The sequence below is a fragment of the Trachemys scripta genome, chromosome 16 (genome assembly GCF_013100865.1).
Source record: "Trachemys scripta elegans isolate TJP31775 chromosome 16, CAS_Tse_1.0, whole genome shotgun sequence".
Taxonomy (NCBI): domain Eukaryota; kingdom Metazoa; phylum Chordata; order Testudines; family Emydidae; genus Trachemys; species Trachemys scripta.
Window position 1 is genome coordinate 12,064,369 of NC_048313.1, and position 26,779 is coordinate 12,091,147.

Genomic DNA, 26,779 nt, shown 5'->3' on the forward strand with positions numbered 1-26,779 from the left:
ACAAGTGCACGGTATTAATATGAAGTATCATTACTGGAAATGGCCTTTATCTGCTAAAACAGATTTCAGGTATCGACCATGTGTGTTTTTATCTTAACCTTTAGATGCTCATGGGACATTCGCCTGAACTGACACAATTGGAAAAATGAGTAGCCTTTCCACACTAAAACCCTGGCCCCGTTAACATTAACGACAAAACTCCCATTGACTTCAGTGGGGCCAGAATGTCACCTTAGCTTGGTTGAAAACTTGATCCTGTTAACATCATTTGGGTCATAATAAAGGTGTGAATTAAATATCAATATCCCCAAAGCTACAGATCATGTATTTCTAGAAGGATAGCCTTTAACTTAAATTCCTGGCCGAGATTCTTATAAAAAAGTGTGATTGTATGATTAAGACTTAAAATCCAGGTTGAGCGAAGATGGCTTGTGTGAACTATATGCTAAATACAAACAGGGTTGATTCCTCTCTGGGGCTATAATAATCTGCTTTGGTGGGTTTTTTTTTCCCCCTTGCCACTAGGGCTTTTAGTTTAATGCTAAACAGTGGCTTACAAGCTACATAGCACAATCACAAAGGGTGACATTTGTTCCAGTGGCGCAAAGCCAGAGTGATCAGGCCTGGTTCATATAGAGTCTGGCAAAGTTAGGTGTCTAGAGCATCCCCTCCACAGCTGCTTCTCCAACGGACGGGTCCCCAGGACCTCACACTTTTGTGTACACTTCTCCCACAATGGACAAATGTGGAGTTTGTGTGGTATGTAGTCCTTCTGCACTAGGATGAATTTCAGCTAGATAGAACCAATTTGCCCCCTACTGCAACGTCAACACAATGTTAATTTTTTTTTTTTGTCATTAGGACACGTGTTCTTTTGTTGTTAAAGTTTAATGCTAAAAAGTGGTTTATATAACGATATAACATGGTCACAGAGACTAGTATAATCAGAGAGAAAAAAGAACTAGTAGGAAGTCCATAGATAATAAATGGGATTTTAAAAAATAAATGTAAATCATGCTGGAGAGAATGATCCTCCCACCCCCCTGGAGATTTTGAATTGTATCTGGTGTGGAATCGAGAGATTCACACGCACTTAAAATTGGGAAACTGTTTCACTTCAGCAAAATTGATACAAAGGGGTTAACTGTAATTGTGCTACTTTGTAACCTTCTCCGTTCTTTTTTGTTCTGACTTTGAGAGAAGCGTACCAAAACAATCCCTCTGACCCCACGGCCAGTGATTTGAAATGCCTTTGCAAAGGAAACATTACAAGTAGTTCTTTGCTTTTCTCTACTCCATAGTAATCTGCATTTTAAAGAGCTTGCTCTGCTCTTAAATTATTCAGGAAGTATGACAGTAATGCTATGAAACATGCATGCACTTTTGTCAATTGCCAATGCACAGTCTGCACACAAAAGCCATGTTCCCTCTCTCAGATTTTTTGAAAGTTGGTTATGGTTATAATGATCAATTTAAACAGTGTAAGTTGATTCCATTTATTCAGGTAAATGATTACAGGAAGAGAGACCATTTGTCCAGTCAGCATACTTACTCTATAACTAGTCGGGGGTATATCAGCGTGCCAATTTCTGAATAGTTTTAAAATACGGTAGGTGATCACTATGGTGTGTGCACTTAAGAATGGAGTGGAACAAAGGGGAGTAGGTAATTGGAAGGAAAGGTGTTGTGTATTTAGCATATATTTAAAGGACCTGATGCTGATCTCATACCCATGTAAGTCAGTGGACTTATGCTGGTGTAAAACTGATTAGCGATTAGTCTCAAGCCCTGTTCATCGTTGCAGGGAAAACTTCATTCAGTAGAAGTACATGTGTATTTAACCCTTTTGCTGCCACATGGCCAAGTTGATGGGGGCATCTAAAAGCTAAAATGGCATCCTGGTCAATTATTATGCTGAATTTAAATTATCTCTAGATTTTGTATTAAGTTATTCAGGGCTAGAGATGGGGCCAAGCCAAGAAGTTTGGAGTTGGATCTAAATTTCTGGGATGCGGCTCCAAGATTCTGGTTTCAGTCCATCTCTTTTTAGGACCAGTATAATTTTCAGTGAGCATTTATAGGGAAATCCCATTGGGTTACAGATGGAATCACTTCGGTCAGCGTGAAACACGACTAAATCACTACTAATTATTTTGTTACATAAAACATTTAAACATGAAATAGTGAAGCAGAAAGCGACCAGTTTGAGATTCTGATTTAGACATGTCTCACCAGGGAGGTTAGCGTTCCATCATTTGTGACTGCTGAGACACTTGGGCATTTTGCATGAAATAACTGGTAGAAGGGACTGGGGTCATTCAATATCTTAATTCCCCTAAGTGAGAGTAAGAGCATCCCAGGAGGGCGACTCACTAGCTTAATTTATCTTTTTTGCAGGGGAAGACTAAGAGGGCTGGTGTAGTGACTATTTACTACCTAGGGCATTTTCATTAACAGTGACTTCTTTTGAGGAACAGCTGTGATCTAGTGGTTTAAGGAAGAGCTGAAACTTGGGTTCTGTACCTGGCACTGATACCTCTATTTTGGGTGGGGAAACTGAGGCCCAGAAAGGCTAAATGACTTGCACAGGGTCAAGGCAGCCAGTTGGTGGCAGAGTCAGGAACAGAAGATCTGATTGCCAGTTCTGTGCTTAGGCCACCATCACCATTTCAGTGAAAATGAAAATGCCTTAGGCAGCAAAAAGTCACAGCAACTCCCACCCCAATTGCCTTCCTGACTCTTTGTAAAATACCTTGAGACCTGCCTGAAAAGTGCTATGAGGAGTCCACATTGTTATTAATTATCATATATTTATTGCTTCTACCCTGAATTACAGAATGTCTGAAACCAGTGTGTTTACATAGAACTTTGATTAGTGTTCCTCTTTTGACACTAGATAGAAGAGATGAAACAGTTTAAAATTTTAATTTACTAAAGGAACCTAAAATAGGAGAATTGTAATAAAAGCATGAGAGCTTAAATTCTGCCATGTGTTTATTAGGAGAGGGCTTGGGGAAACACCGCTCCAAATTCCTGAAAGACTCAAATTAGGAAATGGTTAAAGAGACGAGCTGTGACCAAACAGCACACCGCTTCCTGTCTTATTTGCTGCAGTTTGGAGAAGGGAATATGGCTTTTCTTCTTCTTGAGCCTGCAAACCTGCATGCTCAGCTATTTGCCTGAGACAACGTGGTCGCCTTGCTTAGTCACAAATATTATCTTGATGTTTACACTGACTCATGGCTTAGTCTTAAGAGAGCAATTTTAGGGCTCGATCCTGCTCTCATTGAAGTCAATGGCTCAGAATTCCCCACTGACCTCATTGGGAGCAGGAAGCGGGTCTGTAAGTGACCACAGCCTTGTTTTAAAGTGGGGAATGGCCATAAGGCCACTGGCTGATAAATTCCTCCAAATCCATGAGCAATGATCGCTTTGGACCTGGCTTTGAACAATTAGTCAGGTAGGAGTCTGTTGATTATTGTGAAGAGTTTGAGCCCAGCCTCACTCAGTAACATAATTTTTTCCCTTTGGCAATAAAAATTATTTAAAAGTAATTCTTGTACACATGCACGCACAAACACACACCCACAAAAAAACCAAAGACAAAGTCAGCAGATCCAAAAAGAACTCGCCCTGTTTTTAAAATAAACAGGCTCTCAACAGATGAACATAAGAACAGCCATACTGGGTCAGACCAATGGTCCATCTAGCCCGGTATCCAGTGGGCTTCTAAACAGAACCTTTAGCCACTTGGAATAAATTCACTGCAAATGCTAGTCTAGACTAAAAGCCACGGATCTGTCAGTGGCCTCGCTTCCTATTCCCCCCGAAAAACAGCTGTATTGATGCTTGCTGCCTACTGTCTTCTGTTTTATACTAAAACTTTCTCCTGCCCCTTCCAACGCAGGTGGTTGTCAACGCCCTGGTTGGCGCTATCCCTTCCATTATGAATGTGTTGTTGGTCTGCCTTATCTTCTGGCTGATTTTCAGCATTATGGGGGTTAACCTGTTTGCTGGGAAATACCATTACTGCTTTAACGAGACAGCTGAGGAGCGCTTCGACATAGAGATAGTTAACAACAGGACCGATTGTGAAGCATTGATGCCACCCAACTCCACTGAGATCCGATGGAAGAATGTGAAAATTAACTTTGACAATGTTGGGGCAGGATACCTGGCTCTTCTCCAAGTTGTAAGTTTTGCCTTCCCCACCTCCCAGCCCACAGTAGATGTTAGATCTTCTAACAGACCATCTCCATCTCTGAGTTTTTCCCTCTTATGCCCCTAATTCAACACTCCCTTGACTTGAATGTGCATTGGATCAGGCCATGGAGCCTCGTTTTGACATAAGTTGCGCATTCGGCCCTGCCTGGGGTGCCTCTAACCCTCTATTCCCAGAGAGCTCTATCCAGTCTATTTAAAAAAAACAAAAAACTTTTTTAATTATGCAATTTTTAAGACACCACCAAACTCTGGATTTAATGAGGCAACAATAAAATGTCTTTAAAAATGTATATGAAGCTCTCCACTTCATAGAAAAAAAGGCAGATTTAAATAAATTGCCCATAAAATCACAGATCTGCAACAGGTAGAATTAAATAGTGCATTATAAAGGGAAAGCAAGAGAGCAAGTGAGACCTTTCCTCATGCAGTTCTGTACCACACGTCTAATCTACCCAGGCTCATTTCAAATTGCTTCCCTCTAAAAGAATGTGTGGTTTTCTTCACTAGGCTACTTTCAAGGGCTGGATGGATATCATGTATGCAGCAGTAGATTCCAGAAAGGTAAAGCACGTTCCTCACCACCCCTCTTCCAAAATTCCACTTCTTATTCTTAAGTTGTGTTTATTATTGTTTTTATTTATTTGCTATAGTGATCATTAGGTTGCATTTCCTGCAGTTACAGCATTGTTATCCATTAAAGGATGTACTTGCATGGTGCCAGGGTACAGTAAACACCAATATTTTCTTTTTTTCTTCTTCTTCTTAGTGTCAAGTAAAATGGGATTTGAAATTTAAAAAACTTTTTTTCAGTCAGTGATGGAACTCCAAATGTGCTGTCCTCAGAACCAGAAAATGAAACTCACTAAAAAAAGAAACAGGAGAAAATGACTACTCTGATTTCACTGTTTCATGTTGAGTGAAAGACAAAAAGGCAAACAGCATGAATGGGCGGGGGGGAGAGGGAGTATTTAAACAGTTTTTGTTTTCACTGTTTTCTCATCTGAGGTTCTTACTATTTTTAAATGCAAGATTTTAACCTTCACAGTGTGTGTTCCTGCCCTGATTTTATGGTTTCTCTCTGATTTGCAAATCACAATATATTTTTTGGGCCTGATTTTTACAGAAGTGCTGCACACCCAAAACTCCAGTTGAAGTTGATGGGAGCTGTGAGTGTGTCACACTTCCAAAAATCAGGCTTTTTCACTTTACTAATGATTCGACGGTTGATAATTGAGGTTCATTTAAGAAGTTTGTGTATTACCATCAAATGGTTCTCCAGTTGCACTGAAGTGGGATTTAGGCCAGTGTTCTCGCCCAGGTCACTGGAAGCTCCTTAAATCAAGAAAGATACTGAGGCTCCATAGTGAAATACATAACTGAGTCAGAGCTGTGACTCACCCTTCCCCCAAGTCCTGTCTCAGTAGGCACTGGCTTCAGTGCATAACCAGGGATGGGTTCTCTGATGGCATTTTCTTGGTTGCTCCAAAGCCCTAGTTAGAAATCTGCAAAAGAGAGGGCTCCAGGGCTTAGTTATAGAACCTGTGTTGGGAAGGAGATAGCTCAGGATTAGTAAAAGATTTACAGATACTTTCTCCTTTAGGTAACCAGCTAAAATCTGGCCCAGATTGGTTGTGATCATAAATTCATCCTATCTGATGGCTATTTGGTGCCCCCTCTGTGAAAAGATTTTGGGTGGGACTGGGTCCAGTTCCTGCTTATCACATCCTAAAAACCACCATCCGAGCTGGCCGCTCGTTGCAGTCGGAAGGGTAAAGGTCTGAATGTAGGTGGAGACTGAACACCTGTCTTCATCAGAGCTCCCCTGGGCTGTGCTGATGGGGAAACTTGTACTGGAGCTCTGCAGGTGAGCACATGCTGCCAGTCAGACACATTTCACCAGCACAAAATTAACCAAAAAAAAAAAAAGGGGGTAGAAAAGTTCCAGAAGAGCCACATGCCACCTTCCTAGTCTAACACAGACACTTGAACTGAGACAACAGCTCTTTGTACCAATACTTTATACTGTCTTTGCAATGTCTGTTTCTCTCCCCATCCCTGTACTCAGCAAGAAGAGCAACCCAAGTACGAGGACAACATCTACATGTACATCTACTTTGTAATCTTCATCATCTTTGGCTCCTTTTTCACCCTGAACTTGTTTATCGGTGTCATCATTGATAACTTCAATCAACAAAAGAAAAAGATAGGTCCACTTTTTTTATTGGTTAAAGAGGCAGATCTGGGCTATTTGCAGGGCAAAGAGATTAATGGATTTTAAGGTCAGGACACTCCTGCATAATGCCACCAAGGAACTTCACTCAGTGATTCTGCTCTTGAACCTCATCGCTTAGAACTTGGCAACGCAGACTGTTTGTGATTTTTAACAACCCTTATCGACTTGCCTCCAACACCTGTTTAAGGAAGGGGGCTGGGCAAATAAGTTGCAATAAAACAAGAACCAACTTAATCTTTGCCCAAACTTTAGTGAGGTTCAGAAAAGTTGTAGATTCCACTAAACACGCCTTGATTTTCATTCATGTCTCTATTTTCTAGTCATGTCTTTATTTCAGCCCTTCAATTCCAGCCAAGTGCAAAGTACTACACTTAGGAGAGAAAAATCAAATGCACAAATACAGAATGGAGAATAACTCGCTACGCAATAGTCCTGCAGAAAAGGATGTGGTGGGTTATCTTAGAATCATAGACTATCAGGGTTGGAAGGAACCTCAGGAGGTCATCTAGTCCAACCCCCTGCTCAAAGCAGGACCAATCCCCAACTAAATCATAGTTATAGTGGATCGATCACAAACTGACTGAGTCAACAGTGTGGTGCTCTATTCGACACTGGGGAGGCTTGATCTAGAGAACTGTGCCCAGTTTTGGGCACCACACTTGAAGAAAGATGTGAACTAACTGGAGAGAGTCTAGAGGAGAGTGACAAAAATGACGTTAGAAAACCTGACCTATGAGGAAAGGTTGAAAGAATTGGGCATGCTTAGTCTAGAGAAAGCTGACTGGGATCATAATGTTCAAATATGTAAAAGGTTGTTATAAAGAGGACAGTCATCAATTGTTCTCCATATCTACTGAGGATAGAACAAGAAGTCATCAGCTCAGTTTGCAGGGAGATTAGGGGAAATTTATTATAGGATAAACACTGGAACAGGCTACCCAGGGAGCTTGTGGAATTCCTGTCCTTTGAGGCTTTTAAGAACAGGTTAGACAAATAGCTGTCAGGGATGGTCTAGATGTACTTAATCCTGCCTCATTGTGGGGGATGGACGATATGACTTCTTGAGGTCCCTTCCAGCCCTATATTTCTGAGTCTATGAAATTCCATAAGAGAATGGAAGTGGGATATGCCAGAAGTCTGTCCCCCTTTCTCAGCCGCTCTCTCTGCCTCTTTCTTCTTTCACTCCAAGCCTGAAGTGAGGGAGTTCCGCAGGTAAAGCAGCCGCCAAACTGGGTTAGCAGATGATCTGCAAGCCAGAGTAATTTGCAGAATAACTTCAATAATTTTGGGCTCTGGTGCAAATGATTTCTATCAAAAATAGTTACCACCAGTTTGCCCCACAGCATGTAGCCTGATAGCTGATCCTGCACTGTGATCCCTTTCCCTTAATGTGCACGGACGGATTATAACCAGCTTTCTTTTTGCTTCTCCTCTTTTACTTTGGAGGTCAGGATATCTTCATGACAGAAGAGCAAAAGAAATACTACAATGCCATGAAAAAACTGGGCTCAAAGAAACCTCAGAAACCTATTCCCCGGCCTCTGGTAAGTGTGTGATTTAACGGGACCCAAAGGAACAATAACTATAGGGCTGATTTTCGACAGTGCTCAGCCCCCCCACACCAGTGCCCATTGCTTTCAAGTGTCACTCTAGACTCCACACTGCCTTGTTATACTGCAGGTGTAATAATCCGAGAAAGCCATTATGTGTCTGTCTTGATTTGCCAGCTGGAGCCAGTCCTGAGAGTTTAGCATCTGAGAGGAAGGATGGCCCAATGGTTACAATGCTAGCCTAAAATTCAGGAGACTGGAGTTCAATTACTTGTTTTACCATGGACTTCCTGTGGGGCCTTGGGCAGGTCACGTTAGTCTTTCAGTGCCTCTGCTCCCCATCTCTAAATGGGGATAATAGCACTGGCCTTCAAGGCTCTCAGCAAAGAGCATGGATATGCTGGTGGTAAGATTTTGGCAGCCTGTAGCACTGGTAATTACATTTCATTACAATTACTTTGTACTGGGCAAACGGGTTGAAACTATAGTAAAGAACGAAATTGTCAGACACATAAATGAACATAATTTGTTGGGGAAGAGTCAACATGGTTTTTGTAAAGGGAAATCATGTCTCCAGAATCTTCTAGAATTCTTTGAGGGGGTCAACAAGCACGTGGACAAGGGGGATCCAGTGGATATAGTGTATTTAGATTTTCAGAAAGCCTTTGACAAAGTCCCTTACCAAAGGCTCTTAAGCAAAGTAAGCAGTCATGGGACAAGAGGGAAGTTCCTCTCATGGATTGGTAACTGGCTAAAAGATAGGAAAAGGTAGGAATAAATGGTCAGTTTTCCAAATGGAGAGAGGTAAATAGTGGTGACCCCCAGGGGTCTTTACTGGGCCCAGTTCTATTCAACATATTAATGAATGATCTGGTAAAAGGGGTAAACAGTGAGGTGGCAAAATTTGCAGATGATACAAAACCACTCAAGACAGTTAAGTCCCAGTCAGACTGCGAAGAGCTACAAAAGGATCTCTCAAAACTGGGTGACTGGGCAACCAAATGGCAGATGAAATTTCATGTTGATAAATTCAAAGTAATGCACATTGGGAAACATAATCCCAACTATATATATAAAATGATGGGGTCTAAATTAGCTGTTACTACTCAAGAAAGAGACCTTGGAGTCATTGTGGATAGTTCCCAGAAATCATCCACTCAGTGTGCAGCAGCAGTCAAAAAAGCAAACAGAACGTTGGGAATCATTAAGAAAGGGATAGATAATAAGACAGAAAATATCATATTGCCTCTATATAAAATCCATGGTACTCCCAAATCTTGAATACTGTGTGCAGATGTGGTCACCTCATCTCAAAAAAGATATACTGGAATTGGAAAAGGTTTAGAAAAGGGCAACAAAAATTATTTAGGGGTATGAATAGGGGTGCCATATGAGGAGAGATTAATAAGACTGGGACTTTTCAGCTTGGAAAAAAGATGACTAAGGGGGATCTGATAGATTTCCATAAAATCATGACTGGTGTGGAGAAAGTCCAATAAGGAAGTGTTATTTACTTCTTCTCATAACACAAGAACTAGGGGTCACCAAATGAAATTAATAGGCAGCAGGTTTAAAACAAACAAAAGGAAGTATTTTTTTCACACAACGCACAGTCAACCTGTGGAACTCCTTGCCAGAGGATGTTGAGAAGGTCAAGACTATAACAGAGTTCAAAAAAGAACTAGATAACTTTATAGAGGATAGGTCCATCAATGGCTATTAGCCAGGATGGGTAGGGATGGTGTCCCTAGCCCCTGTTTGCCAGAAGCTGGGAGTGGGTGATGGGGGATGGATCACTTGATGATTACCTGTTCTGGTCATTCCCTCCGGGGCACCTGGCATTGGCCACTGTCGGAAGACCAGATACTGGGCTAGATGAACCTTTGGTTTGACCCAATATGATCGTTCTTATGCTCTGGGGTGTAAATTGATCATATGTTGGAAAGCCGGCATTTTCTCCCAAGTCTGTAGACACTGGAATAGTGAGTAGAGCCTCCCAAAAGAGGGATACTAGGCTTGGTAGATCTCTGGCAAATTGTGTCCCTTTATCTAACTGATAGATTTGTTTGTTAGCAGTCCTTGCTAAACCTTTTCTCTGTGTGTGTTTCCCCTCTCCCATACATGGCTCCTCTCCTGTAATGCAGAACAGCATCCAAGGAGCTGTCTTTGACTTTGTCACTCAGCAAGCATTCGATATATTCATCATGATGCTCATCTGCTTCAACATGGTGACCATGATGGTGGAAACAGACACACAGAGTAACCGGATGTCAGACATCCTGTGGTGGATCAACCTGGTGTTTGTCATCCTCTTCACCTGTGAGTGCGTGCTGAAGATGTTTGCCTTGCGACACTATTATTTCACCATTGGATGGAACATTTTTGACTTCGTGGTTGTGATTCTGTCCGTTGTGGGTAAGTGGAGTAGCTAGTGGAAGTTTGCACATTGGATAAGGTTGTCTTCACTAGAAGTAGGTGTCTGCAGGATGGTGTGAAATGGAATGTGACCCTGTAGTTAAAGAGGAAGACACTGGAGTCAGGACTCCTGAGTTTTATTTCTAGCTCTGGGAGGAGAGCCTGATCTAGTAGTTCAAGCAAAAGGTTGGGAGTCAAGACTGGTGTTTCCTGGCTGTGCCACTCGCTCACTGCATAGAACTGGGTAAAACACTTTTCCATGCCTCACTTTCCCACTATAAACCAGGAATATAGCTTGCTTCTCAGGGGTATTATGAGGCTTAATTAATTAATGCTTATAAACCACTCAGAGACTGGCATACTCTAGTGCCTCTAGTCAAAGTATTATTCATTTTTTGTCCTCAATCAATGAGGGATTTACAGCTTCTGGATTCCAGTTTGGGTTGGAATTAATGGTGAAACTGGGCTCCTGGAATTCACTTTTTGTTTTCAGAGTGGTATTTCTTTTATGGCAAATGCATAAATTACTCCAGAGTCACTTGAAAGATGGTGTTCACCCTACTGGAAAAGTCCCCATATCTTTGGACTAACCTGGCTCAAAGCATAGAGATTGTCCTTCAGCCCCAATTGGAGCCAGCTTTGTCTCTGTCTCTTGGGCCCAGTTCCATTGATTTCTATGAAAGTTAGGAGCCTAAATACCTTTGAGGCTCTGGGCCTTAGTTTTTAAAATTAACCTTGCAATAGAATGTGGGCCCATAGGCAAATACAGTGTGGGCTCTATATAGTTCCTCTTCTCCAGATCTCTTTCATTTAGTGCGAATAATAATTATTGCCCCTTAAGATCCAGGGGATGAACAACCAAGGAAACACAAGTCCAAATGCCTTCATGCCCTTGAACCTTAAAATCCCAAGAAGTGCCAGTTTCAGGTCCTAGCTGTCTAAATGTGGCCCCCCAAAATTGAGGCATGTAGAACGAGAAGTCCCTTGTGGAAGTTTGAGCCAACTTTTCTGTGCTAGCACTGCCAGTGTTCCCTTGCCTGGTTCTGGTAAACAATGGAGACTGCAGGCATTTAAGTTGGGTTATAACATCTCCCCCCTGCCCTCTTCTTTAGGAATGTTCCTGGCTGATATCATTGAGAAGTATTTTGTGTCGCCCACTCTCTTCCGAGTCATCCGACTAGCCCGTATTGGCCGCATCCTGCGTCTGATCAAAGGGGCCAAGGGGATCCGCACCCTGCTTTTTGCCTTAATGATGTCCTTGCCTGCCTTGTTCAACATCGGCCTCTTGCTGTTCCTGGTCATGTTTATTTTCTCCATCTTTGGCATGTCGAACTTCGCCTACGTAAAGCATGAGGCCGGCATAGACGACATGTTCAACTTTGAGACCTTCGGCAACAGCATGATCTGTTTGTTCCAGATCACCACCTCGGCTGGCTGGGATGGCTTGTTGTTGCCTATCCTGAACCGGCCGCCGGACTGCGACCTAGATAAGGAGCATCCTGGGAGCAGCTTCAAGGGAGATTGTGGTAACCCCTCCGTGGGGATCTTTTTCTTCGTCAGCTACATCATCATCTCCTTTCTGATTGTGGTGAACATGTACATCGCTATTATTCTGGAGAACTTCAGTGTGGCCACGGAGGAGAGTGCTGACCCGCTGAGTGAGGACGACTTCGAAACGTTCTATGAGATCTGGGAGAAGTTTGACCCTGATGCCACACAGTTCATTGAGTACTGCAAGCTGGCAGACTTTGCCGATGCTTTGGAGCACCCACTCCGTGTCCCTAAACCTAACACTATTGAACTCATCGCCATGGACTTGCCTATGGTAAGCGGGGACAGAATCCATTGCCTGGACATCCTGTTTGCCTTCACCAAGCGTGTGCTGGGGGACAGTGGGGAGCTGGACATCCTGAGGCAGCAGATGGAAGAAAGGTTTGTGGCGTCTAACCCTTCCAAAGTGTCTTATGAGCCCATCACGACCACTCTCCGGCGCAAGCAGGAAGACGTCTCGGCAGTGGTTATCCAACGGGCTTACAGGGTTCGCTTAGCAAAAAGGGGCTTTATTTGCAGGAAGTCTGCCTCTACTAAGCTGGAAAACGGAGGAACAAATCGGGAGAAAAAAGAAGGCACCCCGTCCACCGCATCCCTCCCATCCTATGACAGTGTAACTAAACCTGAAAAGGAGAAACAGCTGCGGGTGGAGGAAGGAAGACGAGAACGAGCAAAAAGACAAAAAGATTTAAAGGAATCCAAGTGTTGAGACAAACAAAAATATGTTGTACAAATTTTAAAGAATTTGCAAGCGAAAAGATTGTTTACAAACTTCACAAAATATATCAATACGGAACAGCTAAGGAGACACCTGAAGATCTTATACCAAACATAGTCTGCTTATTGTGTGACAAAGTTGCATCTAAAAGCAGTGACCTACCGCCTGTTTAAAGGACCCTTCTAAATGAACATTTAAAAAGGAAAAAAAGGATTTTCTATTATTTGGGCAGGTGGCTACTGCATGTTCCACATCAATCAATGCAACTTGGGACAAACAAGCAAAATAAAAAACACACACACACACTAAAAAACAAAACCCGCTGCTTGGATTAATATATCTCCCAAAGCAGCCAAAAATTGATTATTTTCTCATTTTGTTGATTTTCAAAAGAAAACCCAGAAGTCACAATGTTAAAGGGTTTGTTTGTTCATGCAAAACTAATGTGCATTCCTGCATTTAGTTAAGCAGCAAAAAAAAAAAAAAAAAAAGGCAAAATAAAAACTGAACAAAAAAGAAACAAAACACCACCCATTTAGCCCATGCCATTTGATTGTCATAGTTTATTTGGTATTTATTATCTTGCATACTACTTTCTACATGGGCTTTACTTGGTTTGGGAGATGGGGTAATCAGGTATCTTCAGCCTGGAAACTTGCTCAGGCTGATTTAAAAAAAAAAAAATGTGCTTGTTCAATGCATAGAAATGATTTGCATGATGGCATGCTGTGACCAGGAATCATGCATGAAGAATCATTAAACCACAAGACACTCAATACTCTTCCACAACAGTTGGTTAAGCCATAAGTTCGAGGCACTCCACTGACTAACACACACTGTATTTGGAGGTTAACCTTAAATATAATCATGCCCTTCAACAATATTTACCAATTTGTAACAATCTCTTTCATACACCCTCCAGTAGGAAAAAAATGAAACAAGCAGATGAAATTTGTGTGTGTGTGTGTGTGTATGTTTAACAACCTGTCATTTCCATACAGCCATCTTTTGCACATTTAAACAAATAATCAGACAGAAAGAAAAACCTAAATATCACTCTGGATCCCATCTGAGGAGAGAATATAATATTCCAGAATGGCACTGCGAACCCAAAATCTAGGGCTTAAATACCAGTCAACAAGGTCATTTGTATCCTGTAATATTAATTATTATTCAGCTGCCATACTGCGGCAGGCACTTTTTAGTGTAGAGAGAACAGTGCTCTGTAGGAAATAGCATATTGTCTCTGCAGGTGCAATTTGGGGAACTTGGATAAAGCAAAGGGGACGTGTAACTCACAGCGTTTTCATAGATTCTAGGACTGGAAGGGACCTCGAGAGGTCCAGTTTAATTGTGTCCCATGTTCATCAGAGTTGTTGCTTTCTTGGGGTGGCAGTGGGGGCTGAGACCAGGTGGATTTGTGAAACTCTGAAGTCTTCTTTATGTTCTTCCATCATTACTACTTTTTGCAGCTTGCACTTTGATGCTCCATGGTTTTCCTTGCTTCTGTAGCCACAAGGTTTTAAAACAAAGTGGAACATATTACAGTTGACAATAAAATAGCAATGTGACATGGGGCACGGTGCTGAAGACCAGGTGTCTGATGTCATGTGCCTTCACCTTCTTTCTGTTTCATCTGTTGTCATACTGTAGTAACTAAAAGGTCCTGCAGATTTGGGTAGACACTAGAGCTACCTCTCAACTAGTCTGATCACTGAGTGGTAAATCATTCTGTGGGAATGTCACCAGGAAAGCTCAAACTTTTGTGTTTCTTCATAAGGATATGAGACCCTTTAATATTCTGTTTCAGTGTCCTCCTCAATCAATAAGCCAGCTGTCAGTCACCACTCTAGGTGATATTTTCTCAAAGCAACCTTGGGAAATAGATCTTGCCAATTGGAAAAGGTAGCAATGCACTGAAACGAGTCTGTTTTCCAGCTGCAGCTTGTGTACTGGTTAGTGTTACATTTTGAAAGGGGGGGGGGGGTGATGACATTACTGCATTGAATTTGTAATATAGAATGAAGAGAAACAGGATGACTGAATGTAGACCAAATAAAATGTATCTTTAAAAGGGCAAAAATAAGACAGCAGAACTTTTTAGATGATAAGAGGCAGTTTAGTTTGTATAATCTCACAACCCAGATGACAAGTGTCACTTAAAAACAAACGCTATTTGACAGACATCTGTGCCAAGTTGGACTGTATAAATGCATAGTCTAGCCCTTATGATGTCAGTGGAGGAGTTCTTCTGTACTGGTGAACACAACAAAGGACCATTTCAACCCTGTTAGATTTACCCCACTTACTACTAGGCTATGGTGTATAATAAAGATGAAAACTACATACATATGTACAGGCTACATTGTAAACAGCACAAAAAAAGCTGAAAAGTGTGGTTGAACTTTTTAAGAAAATATTATAAATACTGTAATATATCAGTTTATTTTATCGGCATGCCTTTTTATAAATACAAAAATTAAATAGAACGGCGTCTGGCTTATGCCATTGTCCATGTTTATTTTTAATTTTTAAAATATTTTCCTTAGATTTTTAGATGTTGTCAGCCAATGTATATTCCCTACCCCCCCAAAAAAAACAACCCTACACCCCAAAATAGATAACAAGAAAAGCTTTAGTGCAAATTACCTTTACAATGACAAATATTTTTGTCATTCTAATGTGCAATAAGTTCTCTGACCATTTCTATGCAAGATTTGGCTAAATTACATAATTGTTCTTAAGTTGGGCTATCAATCTGTATGTGAAGGATGGTACATTTACTGCTCGTGCTGGCAACTTCATTGAACTACTGGAGTCATTTTAAGTAAGACTTTTCTGCGATCTCTCTCTCTCTCTCTCTCTCTTTAACAGTTAAACTATTTATCAGTGTCTATTGAATACAAAGGCCATCAGTCTTGCTGAAAAATAAAATGAACAATTTCTCCAACTGTTCAGGGACAGCAGAGTCCATCCTCCTGCTCAATTGAAAATTTCCTTTTTTTTGTTTTATTTTTACACTTTTCCTTTTTGTAGCAAATATCCCTCAGCCACAGTTCACAGGGAGCTGAGAGAATTGTTCCACATCTTTGGGAACCTTCACGCAGTGGGGCTGGAAAGGAAGCTTTGGTCTGAAATGAAGCGGTCTGGATAGCTTCATACACCATATCATTGCATAGAAATGCAGATACAGTGTGTGTGTGTGGGGTTTTTTGTAGTAAAGTCCTTGGTGTGGAATTTTTTATTCCAGATTCAGGGTTGTGGGAATACAACAATAGGCTGCTGTTGGATTAAAATGCCAAAAGAGTTAGGCTGTAACAAGTGGTTCCCCCCTCCCTTCCCCCCCCCCCCCCAGGACGTGTAAAATCCTCCCTGTTGTTTTGGTTCATTTATTACCCTGTTCTTAAAAGGGCTGGGGAGGGAGGGGAAAGAAATATCAGTTCAAGTTGCTTTACTCACTTTTCTGGTCTATTTTCACTTAAAAAAAACATACAAATGCGAATGTGGAAGAATAAGAAAAAAAAAATAAAACCATGAGCTGATGTAGTCGAGCTCACACCCAAACTTTTGCATTATTTAGTTTTCTGTTGCAACAAATGTTAAAACTGTGCCAGACCAACACTGAAGACCAGCACATTAGAGGTTGCATGGTGGCTCATCCTGCTCTAACCCAAACATGATTAAAAATTGCATTACTATAATCCAAAAGAAAAATGAAATAAACAAGGTAAGGGACTCTTAGTGTCCATTTATTTGATTGGTTTCCCCCTCCTCACCCCATTCTTGCTGGGTTCCTTTTTTTTTTTTTAAATGTATAAAAGTGGCACAAGACTGACTTAACTTGTGTTGCGGGGGAAGCTAGTGGAAGTCGTTTTGTTCCTGGTTTTAATGTTCACCGTGAGAGATTTGTGGCCTGTAGTGGCTCTTTGCTGGTATCTAGCAGACCGGTCGCTCTTAGTGCCAGTCCGCAGCCCCCTTGGCATTTTCATCAGCGGTTACTGCTTTGATTGGGCACAGTGACTGCAGCATGTTGATAGCAGCTGAGCAGGTTGGTGGCCTTTGTGAGGCCAAGTGGTGGCTTTTGGTTCATATCTTAGTGAAGGCATCACGGAAAACACCATCAAAACCGGCCCCTAGTCACTGGTAGGCTCAACGGAAGCCAAAGATTGACGGCTCTGCAGCCCCCTCGTGCTCCTGGGTGTAGGGAACGCTTGCTCTGGCGATGTGCAGGAAACTTTAGTCTGCAGCACTCACAATCCAAGCCATTCACTTTTTAAAAGACATAAACCCACATTGTACAGAATACGTGACATCCCCAAGCATCCACCAGCATACCTGACATCCCCCACAAAGCTAGCAAGGGTGATGCAGGATCGCTGCAGCAGCAGCAGAAGGGAGAGAACCCCGATGCTCCTGTCCCTTGAGAAACTCCATTAAGGGTAAGCCATAGGGGAGCCTGTGAGGCAGCTGAGGGTTGCTGAATCCATTCAGTGGAGCGCAGTAGTACTCCGACACTGTTGCCTCTTTGGTCAGCGTCCCTTTGTACACTTTTTTTCTTTCCAATTGAAGGGCAAGGTAGTGCGTTAGCTTCGTGTGCTAATTATGTCTCGCTGGAGGCCAGGTTTTGAGTCAAAATAGTTGCGAGTCAAATCATGTAGGTGTTAATTTAAAATACTTCTCCCTCGAAGAGGTTCCACCCACCCAAACTGCAAAGAACAGAAACCAGACCAACCCAGAACTCTGATTCCCTAACATGGGTCAGTCTCTGGTCAAGAAAGCCTGGTACTGGACTAGCTGTGGGTACTACAAGCCAGGATTGTGGGGCATTACATGAACTTGGTGGGAAGCTTGCACAAGACCTGTCTGTGCTGTACTGCACCTGGATTTGACAGCCACTTTCAAAAAAGAATGCTAAACAAATTACCAAAAAAGTTAAAGGAGGAGAAAAAATCTTCAAAATTTGCCCTTTGCAAGTTTGTTGCATGTTGTGATTTTATAGAGAGGTGTGTGTGTGTGTATGTGTGCGTGCGTATGGAGGGTGTATTCTGCATAGGTGAGGTGAGGAGTGGTGTCCAGTGGCTAGAGCAGGAGACTGGGAATCAGGACTCCTGGGTTCTATTTCCAGCTCTACCGCTGACATGTTGTGTGACCTTGGACAAATCACTTAACCTCTCTGTGCCTCAGTTGTACCCATCTGTCAAATGGGTGTATAATTACCTACCTCACAGGGGTGTTGTGAGGCTCAATTAGTTAACATTTGTAAAGTGCTATTTAGATGTGCACAGTAGAATCACGGACTAAGGGGGAAATGAGATGGTACCATAAATGCTGCTAAATGCGTCATTTTTAAACTGCACTGCTCCAGTGAACCCAGCTTCTTAACAACGATCAGGGCAAAGATTTTCTTCCTTTTACTTTGCTTACGGGACTTGTTCTGGATACTGTGTTGATTTCCCCCCCTCCCCATGCTGTATTAGCCTTCCCCTTTCACCCGCCCCAGATTTTGTTCCCTGTTCCGTTTTCCATGAAGAAAGGAGGAGGAAATAATTGGTGTTTTGGAGAGCGGGGTAGTGAAAGAATGTGGGCTGGAAGTCTGAGAGTCTGAATTTTGATTTCCTTTGTACTGTACATCTTTTTACTTTGGAATTTGCAATAAAAAGGTATGTCCATCTTGTTTTAACCTCTTCTCTTGCATGACCTGTCACACGGTCACCCTTCAGCCGCGGCTGGCATGGCCCTGCATAACCAACACCCCAGAGAAAGCTGGAGTTTACATGGTGCTCACTGCTGCAGACTAGGGGAAAAGCTGGATGGCCCTTCAAATGGATTGCAGGAGGAGGTGCTTATAGGCCCATGCCAAAGAGAGTATGCTCTATACCTGCCATTACCTAAGCTGCCAAAATGTCCCGTTCCCCCCTCCCCCCTGCTTGCACTGAAGTCAAACTGTACAGGAGGCACTGAGCACTTTGCAGAATCAGATTCAAACTGTACTTTATTTAAACACACAGGCCCTGTGGGCCACAAGAGAGAGCTGGCAGTTGGATGCAGCTGTGATAGATTCTGTGCCTGGCTATCCTGATGGATTGCTGTGGGACCTTGGATCTGTCACTTCCCCCTTCTGTGCCTCTGTTTCCCCTTCTTTGAGCTGGGTTAGTGAGCCTGACTTCCTTTGTAAGGAAGCACCATGGGCATGATCTTTGCAACCATGAAAGTCAATGGGTTGGAGTTTTAAAAATAAATCTTTCCTTCAAACCTGCACTGAGCTACCGCAGTCCCCCTCATGAAGAAAAGCCTCTAGTGTTACACCCCTAAGAACAGCAGCCCCCCTGCCTCCGGCACAGGGGCACACGGGGCCATTCTGCTCCACAGGCTGGGTGAAATCCCTGTATTTTACTCAAGCTGGTGCAGCAGTGGGGGATTAGGTGGTGAATGGCAACTGGATGCCCTCTCCCCCCCACACACCCATCCAGCGTTGCAACCTGCTTGTCAAGCATGGTGGCTTGGTCAGAGGGAGGGTGCAAAATGCTGCAGCATGCGGGGTGGGGTGGTAGGGCAGATGCATGATGACAGCTAGGCGTGTGGCTGGAAGGTTTCTTGCTCTGACAATTCCAAGTAGCCTCTACAGCCAACCCCTTCAAAGCATGAATGTGGGCCACTTGACCTAAAAGGATTTAGATGCATCAGACCTTAGAGGGAGACAAGCCAACAGTCCCAGCAGTAGAGCAAGATGTCTCACACACACACACACTCTCTCTAAATGTGTTTTGCCAACATGTCCCAGCGTTAGTGGTTTTATGTGAAATTATTTGTTCTGGGATATTTCTGGTCATTAACACAATTTAAGGGCTAGTTATTTGTTTTTTTAAATGTTCTTAAGGACACAATTGCTGCTACAACTTGCAGGGTGAAGGAGGGCTGCTTTTTTTTTTTTTTTAACTTCCAGCTCCCGTAATGTCACACCACCTGCAATGCAGGTGCCTTTGATTGTTTTACAACAAAATGGGTGCAATAACCGTGTGCTTCCTTCATTTCAATCCAGGGAAGGGGGAGTGTACAGGCATTGGCACATAGTCCGCTGTACAGAAAAGTTCCTTGCCTCCCCCATGCAACGTTTTATGGAACAAGATGCCTTGGAAGGAGGACTAAATTGTGGAAAATAGGAACTAGCCCTGAGTGAAAGTTGTTGCTCTCCAGCTCAGAACCGGAACACAGCTGGACAGAGCCACTCCTCAGCGTGGGAAAAGCTGCCTCCAGTCAATGCTACAGCGAGTCGTTGCTAAGCTGCAGTGCCAGTAAAGAGGGTTAGACTTGAGCACAGGGGCCTAGAAGAGGTGGAAGGCTGGCCCTGGTTTTGTCCTGTTTACATAGAGCACATGGCCTGGGTGCAGAAAGAGGGGCCCATCGCTCAGCCTTCTAGCAGCTAGGCTAAGCGGGATAATCGCTGGATACAATCGAAGGACAAACCAGTCTGCACAGCTCATGGGAAAGGCAACCACTAGTGGCAGTTTTATATAACCAACTTACTTGGCTCCAGCGAGCCCAGTCTGGATGGGGCATTGTGCTGAGGGGGTGGGGGAGGGAAGGACCTAGGGGTTGAGCGTAGGGGCTGATCTGGGCAGCTGACAAACAGCAGGGGTCACTCAAGGGTGAAATTCTGCCCCTAGTGAAGTCAATGGCTAAACTCCCATCGCCTGCAATGGGGTCAGAGTGTCACTTGTGGATGTGGCTGGTCCGCGACATGTGATGATGAAAGGAAAAGCAAAGCAAAAGGATGAGCTGGGTGCCTGGTAGTGAGCAGCAGGCGTGGCACGCAGCGAGCCTGGCAAGGGGCTGCAAAGCCCAGGCCCTTAACCCCAGGGGACATTGTAATGAACTCCACGGCTGGAGCAGATAATCCGTGCAGCGTCGACCAGCGCTAGGCCCCGCGTGGTGCGGAAAGTAAAGGCAGCACCGCCAGAAGACGCCACCTTGCAGCTTCTGCTTCGTGACGAGGGGTTTTGTTCAAAGGTGAGCAGTGCAGCAGGAGCAGGGGCTTTGTATGGCATGGATGCACGTTGCGGTTGTTGTGCGTAAGGCACAATGAGGGGACCACTAATGCAGACCCCACAGCAGCGTGGGGCACGGCGCAGACACACCCCAGAGGGGAAAAACCAGAACTAACAAGCAGCAAAGAACGGTAAGGGGGAAAGAGGGCATCGGGGCCCAATTCAAAACCGGCGTGTATGGCTGCTGCCTGCATTGTCCAGACAGCCAGAAACCCAGCCAGCTGCGATGGGCAAAGCCAGAAACAAGCGACTCTTTGTCCTAGCCTCCAGCAAGGGACTAAAGCAAGTCCAGCTCGCTCAGGCATCAAACCTATGGCTCTCGCTGTATGCCGGGATGGAATTAATGTTAATGCTAACTGGCCGCGGTGCTGAACTCAAATGTCTATAGCTAGAAAAACCAAAGCTGATTGAAATCACCCTCCCCCAAAAAACACCCACAATCGTCCGGTTTTTTTCTGCTTTGTCACGGGTGAGGCCGGTGCCTGATGCACACGTAGAGCTGTCGGGGGGGCTGAGGCCGGAGGGCCCTGGGGAGTTCAGTACACGCCACCTGCAATTGCCCTTGGGGGCTGACGGGGGGGGGGGCACATGGGAAGAGGTAGGAGGAGCCTTTGCACAACCCTAGTTTTGCCCATTCTTTATCCATCAGCTGGTAAAAGTTTTGCACCCCCCCACACACACACACTTCGAACGTCTGAGCAGGGAGAGGTCAGAGGCCCTGCTCCAAAGCCTCAGGCCGTCAATTATAGGAGCGCTGCTGAGTCGTGGCCGTATGGGGCATATGAAAGGCTAGAGCAGTTATGTGTCTCTCCCAGCCCGGGCAGAAGGCCAGCCTCGTCAGTCTGGGATGGGGCCGGTGCTCAGCTGGTGGGAAGTGGCATAGATCCAGTAGTGGGCTGACCCTCCACCCTGTGCTCAATACCGTTACTGAGCTGAACGGCTGGGGAAAGCCAGTACCTTGGTGCCTCAAGAGCAAAGTGCTTATGAGCTCACTGGTGTCACAGGGCCAGGGCCGGCGCCAGGCACCAGCTTGCCAAGCAGGTGCTTGGGGTGGCCACGCTGGAGAGGGGCGGCATGTCCAGCTATTCGGCGGACAGTCCCACACTCCCCCCTCGGAGCGAAGGACCTCCCGCCGAATTGCCGCCACAGATCACGATCGCGGCTTTTTTTTTTGCGCCGCTTGAGGCGGCAAAAACCCTGGAGCCGGCCCTGCACGGGGCACAAGATTTAGGCCTCTGAAGAGGCCCCTACGCCATTTGGGCCACTGGTTCAACAGCTGGATTGGCCAGGTGCTTGTCCTGCTGACAGCCCAGGTGGGCGCGCCAGCTGTGAACGAGGGCCCCTGCCAGGAGAAAGCGCTGTCTGGGACGTGCCGCAAGCCCAGCGGTGCCATTTCACCTTGTTACAGGAGCCCCGCACCCTGTGAGCTGCGCTGCCCTGGCCAGAGCAGCCCAAGGGACCAGCTGTGACCCTGGGCGTGCAGCCAGCACTTTATTTACACACTGACTGAAAACACCTAAAAAAAAGCCTGCAGCGAGCCCTGTACCCTGGGGGGAGAGTGAAAATGACCTCGCGGCTCGGGTGCCCTTGCCGAGGCCTGCGCCAGCCTGGGAGAGGGCTTGCAGTGCGCGGTTCAGGTGCATCTGCTACGCAGCCACCAGCCTCCCAGCAACGTTGGAGTGATTTGGTTCCGGAGTCGTGGTAAGAGTGAACTGTAACACTAGGGTCTCCTCCCGCTGAGTATGCCTGAACCCACAGGCTGTGGCTTGCCAGCTGACGTCAGCCACGAGCATGAGGGCCCGGGGACAGAGGTAGGTCTCTGCCAGACCCCAAAAGCTATAAGTCTTGGCACATCAAGGCCTTGCCCTGGAAGAGGCTAGCCAGGATGATCTGCCGCCCCCCCCTCCGCCCCCCGCAAGAACTAAACATGAAAGTCGAGCTCCCCCCATCCCTACAACGGAAGCAATCCCCTCTGCTAAGGGACCTGTACACCACTGGCGTAGAGAGATTTGCAGATTGGAGAATCAGGTCCATCATCTTTCAATAACTCTCAGTGCAATGGATAATTAACCCTATGTTGCTGGAGTGTCACTCAGCCCCGGGTTGGTTGGGTTTTTTAAACCATAAAGTAGGCAGGTGGTCATAGGGGCACAGATCTGATCTACGGGCTCCCTGGCTCTCTCCTTGGGGAGTGAGCGGGGGCGTACACATCACACTGCAAACAGGCACCCGGCCAACTCCTCCTTCGAGCTAGAGGACAAACGTGGTGGAATGTGCTTCTGTTCCAGACTGCCACCCGCCAGCTGTGCATAGGCAGGAAATGGGACATGCTGAAGAGGCATTCCCCAGTGCCTCAGGAGGAGACACAGCTGCATTCATAGCTGTCTTGGTGCCAGGCTATGAACGCCCAGGCCTGGGCCTGCTGAACTGTTACAGATAAAAGTTAAGTCACCTCCGCACCAGCTTTTGTATCTTTCAGGTCTGTTGTTGTTCACATTAACCATGCAGGTGTTCTTGGATCGAAAACCACCACCTTCCTCAGCGCCAGGACAATGTGATTAGTAAAGTGTACGCTCCAGCTCTTGCATGCTGCCAGAAAGGGTTAAACCCTCCACTTCAAACAGCTGAAAGCCCAGGGGTTTGCGAAAACAGAGCCACTTTTTCCTGCCTCTCCAGAGGCTGCAGCCAGGCGTTCAGGACACGCGACTCCGGGTGTGCTTTTCTCCTTGGAGCAGGAGTAGCGGTGACAGCTAAAAGTATGATTTTTGGGCCTCACAGCACAGAAAAACCTCCACTGCAGATGCATTAATGCAGCGTAAGTGCCTGAGTCAGCACTGCTGGGAACTGCTCGGCGCGGCCGTAAGACGAGCCTGGCTTGAGCTAGGGCTGCAAGAAGCATTTTCTGTCCAGTCACAGTTTTAGAACACAGGTTACCGGATCACCGGAGAAGAAATAGTGGACAAGCACCCCTCCCCCCCCCGCCCCTTTCACTCTGCCTACGCTGTTACTGCCCCTAAGGGCCTGAGCAAGCAAACACCCTTGAAAGCATTGGCAGGCCTGTGGGGGGGAGGAGGGGAGGGTGCCTCTGTAGCAGGATCACAGCAGGTGGAGCAGGACAAGTATATCACATGGCCTCAGAAAACATGGAGGTAAAGTGAGGCTAAACAAGGCTCCAACGGTGGCGCAGAAAGAACCGGGCCGTAGCGACTGCCCCCCCCCCCCCCCCTCTGAAGCCAGGGGAAGGAGCGTGCAGTAAAGGTTCTCTCAGTTGCCTACAGCACAGAGTTGCTTGGGAACCGGACCTGCCAACCCCAAGCATTCAAAAATCACGAGTCAGGTCTCAAAAAACCATATGATTTTTTTTTGAAGTCATAAACGTGGGGTCCTTTGTGTTTTCATTCTGGTTCCTGAGCCTGCAGGTTACTGGCCCATCCCATTTCCCACACAACCCTCTGGGCTCGAAGCCTCTTAAAACAAACAAAATCCCACCCACGCACCCCTCCGCTTCTCATATGGTCACTGGCCTCTAGCAGCCAGGGCTTTAAGAAAGGACATCAAGTATCACAAGACTCAGGCTAACGCTGTGAAAATTGGCATCCCTTGGAAAATTGCTTCCCAACCCCTCTAACTAGGTAGGACCCCTCGCGCCCCACACTGGCTGGCTAAATGCTGCAGCCAGGACGATCCGCCTCTCTTCAGGGAATCCAACAACTTTCTCCAGGGTGGCTTTACGCTGTGCCCACAGCAGCGCTACCTAGTGCTAATCTTGGGGCTGCCCTTGAAACAGCCTCACTGAGCTGTCAGGTCTGGAGATCAAACTAGATTTTGGGGGAGAGGCAGAAAGAGAGTCAACTAATTGCCTCCCCCTGTTTCCAAAACCTACAGGGTCTGGAAGTGTGTGTGCGCATGGAGCAGCTCCGCTCCCCCTAATGCGGAGCAGATTGGAGTCTAAACAGAGACTCGGCCCAAGTGATTTGCTACTGGACAGAGAGTCCCAAGGCAAACCAGCTGTATGGATTGGACGTTACTCGCCAAACGATCGCTCTGCCCAGGGCCTGGCTACCCAGGAGTTGGGGCTGTACCAAGCTGCGGTGTTGGGCTCTTCCCGCAGCTGCCTGCCTGCCTGGGAAAGGCGATCAATCAGTGCTAAGGTCCAGAGTCATTACAGTTCTGGGAACACAAACAATGAGGTCAGCATTCTGGGAAGCAGCAATGAATCAAACACACAGAGATGCCTCGAAGTGAGCCCTGAATCAGATACTAAATCACCCAAGTCTAAAGGGCAGGGGGTTGGGTTGGGCAACCAGCCAAAAGGGCCAGCGTGCAGGGAAGTTGGCGAGTAAGGATGCTACTTGTTCCAGGAGGGTTTAGCCTGAGGATCCCCAAACCCTTTGCAGACAGTCATGAAACCCCGATGGGAAGGAGGCTAATAGGAGCGGGTCCATTTCACAGACAAACGAGACATTGAGAGACTGTGGGTTAACATTTCTAAGTAGTCACCGTCTTTAGAGGGGCCAAATGCAGACAGCTTGGGCAGAGCACTCACGGCGTTAGCCGGCCTCTGAATCAGGCCCAGACTCCTAAGCGTGGCCACAAAAGGCCAGATTTCCAGAAGTGCTTGCTCCCAGCCGTGCCCCATTGGGAATATTTAGGTGCCTATAGGAGAGCCACTGGGTGCTCAGCTCTTTTGAAAATCTGGCTGATGAGTAAATGTGCCCGAAGCATCTTGCATTCATGCCTAACTTTGTTCCAGCCCAGGTCAAACTCCAGCCCTTGTAGCCTGCTGCCCCTGGCCGGCCTCATGTCCTCGCCTGCCATCCCGGCTCAGAGCCCTGGCCCATCGCCATCCTGCGTCCAGAAGGAGTTCACACTCCACTTCTAAAGAAGCGTGGGAAGGGGGTGATCTCTCCCTAACGCACCTGGTTAATGACCCAATGCTTTCTCTATTTTTTATTCTAGTCTTACCTCCGCTGAGTGAAAGCCACTTGCCCTCAGCTGTGCAATAAGACAGCCGGCAGCCAGGCCTCTAGCACCACCTGAAAGCAGGTCCCCTCTGACCCCAGGGGTTTGAGGCTCTGTGCCCTGCACCGTGTGTTGTCATTGGCACCCATGAGACGTGGGACTACAAGGCGATCGTTCTGAGCGGACAGCGTGTCACACCCACCTTGCACGGCTGGAAACAAGGGTTGCACAAGGCGCAGGGCAACCAGGAATCTGGCTCCATCAGCCCAGTCCTAATTTACCCCCAGCGCATGTGCCTGCTCACGTGAGCTGCCGAGCGTTCCCTGCACACGGGTCTCCGTGGCCGTTCTGTAACGATGTGGATGGAGAGCTGGAAGGGCACAAAGGCCAGGTGCCTGCCCAGCAAGGGCCAAGGGGAGCGGGGGGGGCGGGGCTGGGAAAGCACACAGCTCTTTGGGTGGCTTTGTCACCATGGACCGGAGTCTAGATCAGAGCCCCAGGAGCCTGGCAAGCGCGAGGGGCTTTTAGCCCATCTGTAGCTGAGAAGCTCAAAGCACTTTACAAACACCAAGGCCTTAGCCCCGGGGCGGGGGGGAGGGGGAAGAGGGGGAGAGTAAAGGTGACTTTGCACCGCCCAAATCCTGTCTGGTCCAGAGTCCAGTTTGGCTCTGAGCATAAGTTCAAGCAAGCAGCCCCTGGGGGCAGTAACTGCAACTGTTTACAACCTTACTTATCTCCCAGCTCAAAAGGTAGCATGGGACGGTTAGTGCCACAGTGGGGCATTGATCCAGAGGGCCAGTTTCCAGTGATGCGCTCACAGCCCTCAGAGGCAATGCTCTGGAGGGGAGGAAAAACGCCCACAAGGAATTCTTACTACTGAATCACCCATACTAATTCCTACCTGCCCCTGGATTTCTTGGGTGTCTCCCAGCCCAAGTACTGACCACAAGTGACTGTTCTTAGCATGTGGGAATGGGCATGATCCCAGCCTAAGGCTGTTCAGATGCAGAGCAATCTCCCACCACAAACTCCCCTCAGGAGGAGTCACCGATCGCTCCGGATTGATCCCCTAAGAGGGAGG

The 26,779-nt window shown here is 46.1% G+C and overlaps 1 protein-coding gene across 2 annotated transcripts in view; it reads left to right on the forward strand.

Annotated features, from left to right (window-relative positions):
- SCN8A (sodium voltage-gated channel alpha subunit 8) overlaps positions 1-13,182 on the forward strand; it is a 115,591-nt gene extending 102,409 nt beyond the window's left edge. For both annotated transcript variants that reach the window (XM_034792118.1, XM_034792119.1), the window contains exons 22-27: positions 3,908-4,192; positions 4,732-4,785; positions 6,290-6,427; positions 7,897-8,001; positions 10,152-10,422; positions 11,535-13,182. In XM_034792118.1, coding sequence (XP_034648009.1) covers positions 3,908-4,192; positions 4,732-4,785; positions 6,290-6,427; positions 7,897-8,001; positions 10,152-10,422; positions 11,535-12,682 — 2,001 coding nt within the window. In that variant the 3' untranslated portion in view covers positions 12,683-13,182. The remainder of the gene's footprint in view (positions 1-3,907; positions 4,193-4,731; positions 4,786-6,289; positions 6,428-7,896; positions 8,002-10,151; positions 10,423-11,534) is intronic.
- Positions 13,183-26,779: the final 13,597 nt, after the last annotated feature.